We start from the raw sequence: 12065 nt of genomic DNA, 5'->3' as shown, positions 1-12065 counted from the left end.
TAATATTTTTTATATTAAAATTCTACCGATATATATATATATATGATCATCTTACATTGGTATAAGTTTTCATTTAATTTAAATTTAACAACTTAAATTTAAGTTAAATGAAAAATTTATATATACAATATAAGAGTTTTTAGATTTATACCATTGTAAGAAGATCCTATTCTATATATATATTACTTTTTAACTTCATGATATTATCTATTTTGTTTTATATCTCTCTCTTTCCGTTATATTATTTTTACAAATTATTATATATTTAATATATTAATGGAAAGAATAGGATATGCTGTTTGAAATTTAGTAGTTGATAAAACTTAAAAGGTCACTAGTCTATTTTTCTAGAATTGTGAAAAATAAAAATTTGTCCATTATTGTTAATGTAGTCCATGTCATACGAGTTCAACACGTAATTCTTATCTTCGTGTACGGCTTCTTAGTCATAACATTCAACACGATACAATGATGTACCGTTGGAAGAGTCCGAAAGAAACCAGTTGAAGACCACTTCCACTATGATTTCGATCATAAGATTTACCTATTCTCTTCAATCTTCGCATGTAAGTAATATTCATACTAGAACGACTGTAGTTTCATGGAACCCAGCATGGACAAAGTGTTATTCTTATAAATATTTTTGTTTAAATAAATTATTTATAAAAATTTTAAAAATATTAAAATACAAATACTATAAAAAATTTTAATTTTTTATATGTAATTAAATTGGATTAGGTTCATCTAATAAAATAAAATAAAAAACAAACCCAATACTCATCTCATAAATGATTAGGTTTGAATCATTAAGACCCGACTACACCTAAACACTTTACCCGTTTATTTTAGTTTCTAATCGGATTTACCCGATCCATGAACACGAGAACTAAAATTCAACCGATCACAGTCACTTTCCTGACCAGTGATGCAAACTCATATACACCTTTATATCCGTTGAAATCCCACATCTTATATAAATATAGTAAAATAAAAACTGATAAAAATTAAAGTAATTCTTATCTTACGAAGCTATTTGAGTTGAGTATTCCTTAACTTTGTGAATTTATCAGTATAACGTACCCAATTTTCTGGCTTTTTCAATGCCACATGACCAATTGCATGGTCATACAATATATTAGTAAGCTGCTGCAGCCCGTTACATTTGCTTCGTAAAGAGGGTTTTGCAAGGGACGAAAAGAGAAGTGGCGACAATTTTTTATTATTTTAAATTAATAAATTTTTAAAATAAAATAAATAAACTAATATATTTATTATTATAAATGATATGTAGTTATTTTAATTTAAAATAAAAAACGTGTCCCCTCTTTGTTTTTAAACATTTTCTTTCAACATAGTATTTGACTTTTACAAAGTATCCAGAAGTTTTACTTGATTATGTGTTAAACTGATAAAACCGAAGAAAGATTACTAGCAGAACCATATATATAACTCAATAACAAGGTATCCATTTTTAAGCACAATTCGAAATATAATTCCCCAATTTCTGAGCTAAGAATGCATAATCCCAATTCCCATCTTGAGAAAGGATGTAAAACGTTCCCAACTGCATGCCATATACCATCCAAAACTTCCTTTTCCCCGAGCTACTGAAAGCATTCCTTCAAAATGTAGACCACTCTAGTTGTCTTCTCCAAACCCAAAATGGATCTAACTAACGATTGTTAAAAATGTAAGGACTAAAATAAGAAATAATAATTTTACAAATACTAAAATTAAAAAGTAATGTATTTTGATGAGTTACAATATATTTAAACCTAAAAAAAAACTATACAGTTCAAATTTATTTTATTTATTTAAATAAAGTCAAATTTAAAACTTAATTTTTACTTGTTTAAAAAAGATGAAACTTAAACTTGATTTGTTTGTCTCATTTACAGTTACATTTTATTTTATTTGTATTAAGAGTACTTGTCAGTGGATAGTTTAAGGTTATTACCATGGAAGGCACGTGCATCGCTGAAAGTGCACTCTGCCTCCCCAATAAAGTTAGAAGAGAAAGAAAATAAAAAAAAATATTTAATCATTAAAGAATTTTACTGATATAATTTTAAAGAAAAAATTACAATATTTATTAAGCATATCTCTTGTTTTATACATGAAAAAATAATTGTTTTTATCATTGTATGTATTCTTCTATATATACGCAAATTATTCATGAATAATCTTCAATATCACAATAAATCTTAAATTTAACTTATTTATATAATAATTAAACATAAATTTATTTTTTTCTTAAAATAAATGAACTAAATTAACTTTTTGACTAGACGAGGAATATTCATCGTATATAGATAGCCCCATGCGCAAGGAAAATACTATATCGTTGGGCGGCATAAACATAGGAGGCACATATTAATTGCGTAGAAACCTTACAGCACTACTTTTCTTGCAAAGATGGTTGTTGACTTTGCATTATATAAACGATATAGGAAACAGACTCAAAGCCAACATAACATTAAAGACATGGGATGTTTTTGCTACAGAGGCAGAAAGAAAAGAGGCGTTAACAAATATAAGAGCAATGAACGATTTCAAGGTACACATACGAGTAGCCATGTTCAACAACTTCATGCATCCAAAGGAATCGCCAGCAGAGTAAGGGGTGCCAAAGACGGTGACATGGTTATTTTGACAGGTGCTGCTACTGCAGCAACAACCACAACTTGGGATGGAAATCATGGATGTGGCGGTGGTGGACACTCCCATGGACATGGAAGTGGTGGCGGTGGTGGTGGATGTGGTGGTGGTGGTGGAGGAGGATGCGGAGGTGGTGGAGGTGGTTGCTAAGTTCGATCGTTGACATTGTTATATATACTTTGGGTAGACCATGTCAATGTTTATATTCTCTTTTGTAAGTGTTTTTTTGTTAGTCAAGTATTTTAAGTGTTTGGTTTGCTTGTTTTTCTAACAAAAAATAATAAATGTTGTTTTCACTATTTCTTTGCAAAATTTTAATAAAATTTAATTGTGATACCTTATTATAGTAGATTGATTAAAATATATCATAAATAGGATGTTTAAATAAATTATCATAAAAATTAATAATTCTTATTAATATAATAATATATGATTAAATGACTTTGTAAAACTCATTTTTCTATTAGAAAAATAATAAAACTAAAGTAAATTAATTAACTATGAAAACAAAACCAGACCAATTACTTTACCAGCACTACTTACTTTATCCTCATCTCATCGTGTCTTCTCTTTTTCTGTTTTCCTTATCATTAATAGTTTCAGAAATAATGCAAAAGAGTTATGTCAAAAGTAAGTAAATCATTGAATCATGAAGCAAATCTGGTCACAATATATATCCCATCTTGGCATATGTCAATTACAACAGAAGAAACCATCTACAACTACACAGAATGAGCAGTATATATATGAGATCAAAGCTCTCAATGGCACACTGGATAGTTAATATTTTAATTAATATGAAAGGAAAACATTCCTTTCAGACACGGAAGCTGCAAGAGGTTGGGAGCACCAAAAATATTTTGGACTTAATATATATATATATGCCAAATATTTACAAATAAATCAGTCAATAATTCAATGCGATAATTCTTATCATGCAGTGCCCGCGTTCACCACTCCTTTGAATTTTTTTTATTTAAATATTGATTTAATTGTGTAAACTCAATTCCAATTTAAGAATTTAATTTCTCCTTAAATACATATATATGTCTAAAATAATTTATAAAATAAAATAGTAAGCTATTAAGCGAATTTAACTCTTTTCTATTGGTTCATGAGGTTAAAAGTAGGTGTAGGCTTCAGTTGGTTTCAGTCGAAAGTAGAATCCCAAAATAGACTCTTCGAGTTGTTGAGCAGGTTTTGGGTTGTGCGGGGGTTTCAGATTTTTTAAACGTGTGCTTTGTAAAGAGATGTTCTGCAAAAATAAAAAAAATAAAAAATGAAGATCTAAGAAGAAAAAAAAAGAATCATGTGATTATGAAGGACTCACACCTTCAATAGATGAAAAATAAAGATGTTAAGGAGATAAAACATAACCTTAAGAAAGCAATAAAACTTACTATATGAGGCATGGAAGAAAAAGCCAAAAATAAAAAATTCACTGTTTATAGATGGAAGAAGAAAACAAAGACGAACTTATAATTGTAAATACAGAAAATCATTTTAACACTTATTTTTAAGTTCTATACCATACATTTATTATTTATACATGTTAAAATATTTTTTATAATTATTTTATATTATTTTTTACTATATTAGTATTATTTAAACTTTATTATCCATAAAATAATTAAAAAATATTTTAACACTAAATAATAACGAGTTTCTTGCACTTATTTTGAGTTATAATGGCAAGGTGGATGCATATGAAAGAGAAGTAAGAAAGTGAGAAGAAAAAAAAGGGAATGAGAAAGCTTGATGAACTGTCCGAGAAAGAGGAAGAGACAATGCGCCCCGTGACAGTATGATTAAAAAAAAGAGTGCATTAAATGATATAGTTGACATCAAATAGTGTGTAACATACCGAAATTAATCACTTTAATTCGATAAAATTATTTTTTATCCGAATGCGAACGAATATCTGATCTGATTTGATATCAAATTTTATTAGTCTTTAATTATTTGAAAATAGGGACGAAGTGGTAAAAACAAGTTCAACGCAATTACTTGAATTTCTTCTATTTCCATCTCTGGGGAGGCTTTTTTTTTATTTATAAATTTTAATAATTTTTGTTCTATTCTAAGTCTTTTAACTCTAAAAACACTGGTTAGCCAGAGAGACCGAGGAAAAAAAGTGATGTTAATATGGGAACAATAACTATACACGGAAAAAAAATGTGGTTTAAAATGGAGCTATTGTTAATTTTAAAGAGTTGTCGTGGTATTCTAAATTTTTTTATAGATATAGTATTTAAAAAATTTATATTAATAAAAAAACGCGTAGTAAGTTATAAAGAAAATATTATTATATATAATTTATTTAAAATTATATTCTTTATATTATTTGTTATATAATTTTATTATTATTATTATTATTATTATATATTTATAATGTCCATATATATATTATTTATTAAATTTTTATTCTATTTAAATAATTTTTATTTATTATAAATAAAAATAATTATAACATAATATATTAATATAATAATTAAATAATTAAATATTAATAATATTAAAATTAAGAATATAAAAATTATATTAATATAATATTATCATTTTATTTTTAAATTTTAATTTGTTTAATTTTAATTACATTCCAGTTCTTGTTTGACCTAACTATTTTTTAGTTTGTTCAAATGTAAATTAATAATTTATTATTAAATAAATTTATTATTTAAATATATATCTAAACATTATTAGTTAAAAAAAAATTTATACGATACTTTAAAAGATTTTAAAAGTACTACAAAATTTATTATTAATTTATTTATAAAAATATAAATATTTTTTAATTTTTAAAATATTAGAAAAGTCATAACAGTCAATTTAAAAATATATGCAATTCTCTTTCAATCAGCATCATAACAAGCACCCTTAAAAATATATGTAAAGAAATATTAAATATTTTAAATTATTATAAAAATATATATGAAATATTTTTATAAATTTGAAATATTATTATTTTAAAATAATATATAGTTTTTGTTTTTAATCACACGTTAACGACGAAAGCGAAAGTTTGAAAGCAATATAGATTAAGGGCCTACAACTATAATGACACTTTAGACTTGGTGACCCTGCTGAAATTATTATGTAAAAGAAAGTAAATAACATGTCTAAAAAATAATAAAAAATTAGAAAGAAAACTAACGTGTGTGTTTAAGATAATTTTAGTTTTAATAACTTAAAAATTAGAAAATAAAGAGCCCAATTTGAATAACTATAAATATAATAGTATTTGAATTTAATGAGTTCAGATTATAGAAATAGAAGGCTCCTCGTGTGTATAAGTGTAGGTCCGCCATAGCTCGCAATACATGCGTAATAAGAGGGTTTCTAAATGGACGACTTTTAAAGCATTTTGAGTGAGCAATCAGGACTAGGTTTATGAAATTAATGCATAATACAAATATTCGTCTCATGCTCAATATTGATCATATTGATCATATTCTAATTAAAATAAACGTGGACTCGGTTTATATTTAAAAAAATAAAAATTCTTTTTAAAAGAGAAATCAAACATACTCTAATTCTTTCCACCTCCTTTTAAGACTTGTTTTAATTTAGATAAATTTAAAAAAAAGATTTTATAAACAAAATTAAAATTATTCATCTCAAATTTTATAAAAGTTAAATAAGATATTTTAAAAAATATAAATTAATTCTAATTTATAAAAATTTAATTATTATAATTTTTACATTTATAAATATTTATTAAAATTTTTATCTAAAATAAAACATTAATTATGCTCATAAAAAAAACACGTTTTCTTTTTATCGTATTGATTAGTTGACTAGTCTTTTCATTTTAATGTTGTAATTAAATTCATAATTTTTATAGATTAAATACTAACCATCAAAATCAACAATTCATGTACTTTATAACTTGGTGAAGATATCATTATTAAAAAAATAAAATAAAATTAGTATAACTAAAATACTGGCTATGTAAAAGTTTGACACAAATACGTAATTTTTATTTATAAGAAAAAAAAGAATTAGTTGCACTTTTAATTTATATATATTTTTATTTTTAAATTTTAAATGTGAGATTTTGTTATGTCCAATTTTAATATCGATAAAATAAACGTGGACTCGGTTTATGGAATGTTTGTCCGAAGAAGAGCAAGTCTTGGTGATGACCAATATTGATCATATTCGTCAAAAATCAAAACCCATAATTTGAAACAGCGCGCAGTGAGTTACGTGCCTTGCACAATAAACTAACGCATCATGCCAGGCAGCTTCTCCTAAAGACAAGTCAACATAAGTATAGAACGTCAAAATCCGCCTCATATACCGCTCAGTATTATATATAGATCATAAGGACTTTAATAAGCACTTTGACAAGCATATGTGAGATGGAGCCGTTCGTAATATTTATCATCATAGTTGGGTGCGTTTTCTTCTTCATTGTAATATTCAGTTTATTGTGCCGTGTGGCAGGATACAGTCCAGCATTTAGAAGTGGCGGTGGTGGCGGCGGCGGTGGTGGTTTTGCTCACCACAATCACCATCATTTGCATAATGGAATGATGGGTGGGATTATGGGGAGCACTGCTGCCAGTGGAATTGGTGGAGGTGGTGGTGGAGGAGGTGGGGGTTGTGGAGGTGGTGGTGGTGGTGGTGGGGCGTGTTAAAATTGCATGAAAAGTAATAGGAATAATACTGTATGACTAATTAGTAGCTATGATCGATGTGGAACCTTACGGGTGTGTAAATGGAATAATTCATTATTTATTTGTATTTGTTAGTACTAAATTTTTTTTTCTATTTGCGTTCTCTTAATAGGACTATACAGATATTTGTCTAAGGGTTGGAGTAGACTTGTACTTTTGTTTATTATTATTCTTGTTGGCTGATAAAAACAAAAAAATAGAGAAGAAAACATTCTTTTCATTTGTTAATTAATTTTGTCTATAGATTCGTACAGGATACTGTGCTTTATAAAAAAACTATATACGAACTATAATGGTGTTCATTTTTATTAATTATTAATATATTACTTTATACAAACCTTTAGAACATGAATATAAAGTTTTAAATCATGTGCGGATCGGAAAATTTAAAAGTCTTGATATATTGAGAAATTATTGACAAAATATGGTGAATGCAGCTACAACTGTGTTCCGTCCTTGCCTCGTTATGTGTCTTCCAATAACATAATAAGATTTGTTTCAATGCTCTTAGGAATGCTCAAATCTGTTCTTGAATTTAGAGAGAGAATTGACACTGATCCTTGCGAGAATAATTTTGGCTTAACAACGACGAGGTGTTGTTGAGGCTTTGGGGACAAGGCTTGCTATTGTTAAAACAGTTGTGCACAAGTGGGAGAAACATTAACAGATGAGAAAGGGAACAAGTTGTGAGCAATACAATGCTAGTAACATATTCTTTGTAATACACTTTTTTATTAATTAAAATTGATTAAAAATTATAAAAAATATGAGTGTTATTCTTTTTATTCTTAAACTAATATTTTTTTAGTTTTCAATAAATTTTAACTATTAATAAAGAGTGTATTAAAAAATATATTGCTGACATTTCTTGCAATACAATAAAAACTCTTAAATCCTAAACTCTAAAGTCACCTTAATTATTCAACGATGTGTCCATTTTTTATTTTGAGAATAGAATTGGATCAAACAAAAATGAAATAGTTGATTTTTTAAATTAAAATGAAATAGTACGTATATTAATCCTTAAAAGTTATTACTTCTGGTCTTCTTTATAAAAAATAATTATTAATATTTTTTATATAAATTATAAAAATTATTAAATTATTTTTAAATACATTAATTATTATTTTTAATATTTTTATTTATAATAAAATTTGTATTAATAAAATATTCACCCATCATTCATGTTAATAGAGACATTCATTTATTTAATAATTTTTAGTCTTTCTTATAAATAACTTTTTAAAATCTTTTTAGCACTTTTCATAAGACATTTATATTTTTATGAAGTATTTATTATATTTCTTCATTTGTCTTTAATAAATTGAGATAATAAAAATTTAAATTAAATTTTACAAAAAATAAATATCGATACAAATGTTAAGTACAATGACGAGAGTAAATTTGTTATTATAATAAATTTTAAATTTTCAAAAAATTTAACTAATTTTAATATTTTTGTATTTATTTCTATAATTTAATTAAATATACATTATATAAAGGATCAAAAGCAGTGTATGCTATAATAATTTAATTATTTAATATTATAAATATTTTTAAAATAAAATATAAATGTATAACATATAATTGTTTGTTTATCAATTTAATAAAATTTTTTTTTTATAAAAGCCACACGTAATTAGACAGTTATTTAACCATCACAAATTATAAGCTATTCTAATATAAAAAATATTAATAAAATATTTTTAATAATTTTATTATTAACACAAATATTAATAAGTTTCTCCACAAAATGTTGTTTTTATGACTTCTATGACGCTTAATAATAATTAAAGATTTTTTATTTTCAGTCTTTTTAGTTGAATTTTATAATTATAATGTATTGACCATGCAAGACTCACTTTTATTTAAATTTTAATAGTCCATTGTTGTAATTTAATATAAATGTTATACTTATCATATTTGCAAACATTCATTTATGCATGTCAAGTGGAAAGTTCATTTCGTGTAAAGGAAGATAAAGTTGAGATAAAAGGAGAACATTTGTTTGAAAAGCCATGAACACAAGATATGTGACAGTGTCAATGCGTGTGCTGCTTACAGAAATTATAGATTTTCATGCTTGCTGAGAAACAATCTTGAGCAATACCTTGTTTATGCTTGTTTAAATTATTTTTTGTTAGTTGCATATCTTATTGGGTAAGTGTTGCTTGCTTATTGTGATTATTGTATTTATGTAAGATGCAAGCATGAAACTCTTTACAAAATGAAATCTCCAATGCCTCAACAATGGTGTCAATTTGATTACAGGAATGTAAGACAGAGGAGGTGTTGCTGAAAAATTTGTTCTTGATAGAAAAATACAATTTCTGCAATTTACTGTACTAATTATATATGTGGGAACTAATTATATAAGTTTGATTAATTTATCGAAAGGGATACAAATTTCAAAGCAATGCAGTATCTACATGAGGTGTTACCAAAGATGTTTTTGATTGTTTCTGATTTCTTGAACAAATACACAGTTGTCTGCTTTCTTATCTCATAAACTTTTGCGTGAAGTTTTCATGCAATAGTCCTTAGAATCGAGTCTCTATCCATTTGCTTTGTGTATTAAGATCACTATTTCTACTCTGTACAGGTGATATTTAAAAGTAATTTCTTTATATTGATTGCTTTATAATAATATAATAATCAGAATGAGAGCACATGAAACTGTTAAGTTTCCAAAACCAGTTTTTACTTGTTTCAAACCAGTCTTTCCTTGTTAATCTCAATATTTTACTTTGTTATGGGCAAGCTATTTCTATAATAATGTATTAGCCCGTGGAGGAATATTTATATTGTAAACTTAATATGTATTGGCATCTCAGCTTCTGCATATTCTGTTTAATGGATTGTGTCAATGATTTGAAAGATGTATATACAGAGATCATAATTTGTTATTATCTGTAGAAGTCATTTTTTTCCTTCACTTTACAAATCAAACTGAAGTTTCCAATATGTATTGATAGTCTTGGGTTTTACTTATAAATTGTAGAAAAATGAGGAGCAATCAATTCAGATTATCACAATAATATGCAGTAATTGTTTTCACTCCCTGCTGCCATGCTATGTTGCATGTATGGTATCGACACCGGATGCGGGCACGGATACGACATTTTATAAAAAACTAAGTTAAAGGTACGTCGATTAAAAAATATAAAAAATTATATGTAAAATAAAAGCATATAAATTTTAACATATTATATATTATATAACATAAAAGAGACATATATTTGTTCACAAAGATAATAAAACATCTTACAATACAAATTACAATATTTAAATTGTTCAACATGATATGACAATACTAAAACATAATTAAGAAAATCAAACTCTAATAGTGTTAATCTTATTATTTTCTTCTTTACCATCAGTGAAAATAACTACCTTTAAATCTGGTTCATCAAGAAAAAGACTAGCAACTTCAAGAATTCCAGCACCTTCAATTGAATTCCATTCATCTCTACCAATATCCCACATTCTAGTTTCACTCTTGGAATAATTCTTATTTTTTCTTGAGACTAAACGAAGATTTGTGTGTACAAATACTAAATCTTTAGCTCTTTTAGGATTAAGCTTATTTCTTTTCAAAGAGTAATTTCTTTTACAACAAGAAGAAGATCATGGTTGTGAAAGAAGTTTCAAGGCAATGGACTGAAGTTTGGGAATTGTAGCTCCATATATAATTCCCCATTCTTTTGGTTTTAAGTTTCACCTACCTTGCAAAAAATTAAATTGGCCAAGATTTTTAGAAGCACTTGAGAATTTAACAAACTCAGTAGTTACCTCTAACATTTTCTTCGAATCTAGAAAGTAACTTCTTAGGTACTTATTTCTTCCTATGCAAACCTCATTATCCTTATGTGGTAGAACTCGATTTGGAGCTTCCTCAAGCTATTGTCTACAATAATACCTATTATGCAAATTATAAAGTATATAAATAAATCAATTGAAACTTGAAAGAAAAAACAAATAAAATAAAAGGACTAAATTAATTAAATTTTATCGATGATTGAGTGAATGAGCCAAACAATGAAGAGGTGTGTAGCTTTTAGTCCATCTATCAATTAAAACGTTATAAACCACATCATAAAAGGATGAATGTTGATTCAACTCCTTACCCTTCTGTTGATATATTGCTAGCTTCACTTGCCTCAATTAAGATGTTATAAACCACATGATAAATGGTCTCTTACCTCATTATTAAATGCCCTTCTTAATGGACTTTCAGCTCTTCTTCTTCTCTTGCTCCTATTAACTATAGGGGGGGTTTAAACTTGTAGTTCCAATAGGCAAAGAAACTTCCACAAACTTTGATTTTTTACTAGCCTCTCTTTCAAGTTGTTTCATCTCTTGCAAATATTCATTTGTTATAGATAAATAAGTAGTTGTCCCATGTCTCTTTTCTTTCAATAAATGAGATTTCACTCTTAAATAAGAACCCTTGTAGGTTCCTTTACAAAAGTTACAAGGCTCAACTTGCATTTTCTCTACCATCTTTTTTACTTTGTAGCAAAGTTACATAACTTAGAGAGAATTTGCACCCTCAACCACTACTAGAACATTGTGATTGCATCTGTTACAAAATAAATTAATAAACTTGAATCACTAATTTATTTTAATTCAGATCAAGTTTATTGTTGCTTAAATGCACATGAAATTAATCACATATTTAAAATTTACCTTGGAAAAAAGACAGAGAGCAGAGATAGAGAGCAA

The 12065-nt window shown here is 26.4% G+C and overlaps 1 protein-coding gene across 1 annotated transcript; it reads left to right on the top strand.

The window, feature by feature from the left end:
- The first annotated feature begins 2415 nt into the window (after positions 1-2415).
- LOC113862411 (glycine-rich RNA-binding protein GRP2A-like) lies at positions 2416-7943 on the top strand. Its single transcript, XM_027495498.1, has 3 exons — positions 2416-2797; positions 7108-7257; positions 7852-7943. Exons 1-3 carry the CDS (start codon positions 2416-2418, stop codon positions 7941-7943), a joined length of 624 nt encoding a protein of 207 aa, XP_027351299.1.
- The last annotated feature ends 4122 nt before the right edge of the window (positions 7944-12065 follow it).

Source organism: Abrus precatorius, unplaced genomic scaffold (assembly GCF_003935025.1).
Source record: "Abrus precatorius isolate BTA unplaced genomic scaffold, Abrus_2018 Scaffold3, whole genome shotgun sequence".
NCBI lineage: Eukaryota > Viridiplantae > Streptophyta > Magnoliopsida > Fabales > Fabaceae > Abrus > Abrus precatorius.
Note: the sequence above shows the minus strand (reverse complement) of the source record. Positions and strands in the feature narration are given on the sequence as shown.

What these genes read in the sequence shown, in the direction of transcription:
- LOC113862411 (XM_027495498.1), top strand. Translation starts at nt 2,416, where the DNA reads ATGGTTGTTGACTTTGCATTATATAAACGATATAGGAAACAGACTCAA. An exon ending in AGGATGCGGAGGTGGTGGAG is followed by an intron (nt 2,798 to 7,107) that starts GTGGTTGCTAAG and finishes GCCGTGTGGCAG; the next exon opens with GATACAGTCCAGCATTTAGA. An exon ending in TGGAGGTGGTGGTGGAGGAG is followed by an intron (nt 7,258 to 7,851) that starts GTGGGGGTTGTG and finishes CAATGCTCTTAG; the next exon opens with GAATGCTCAAATCTGTTCTT.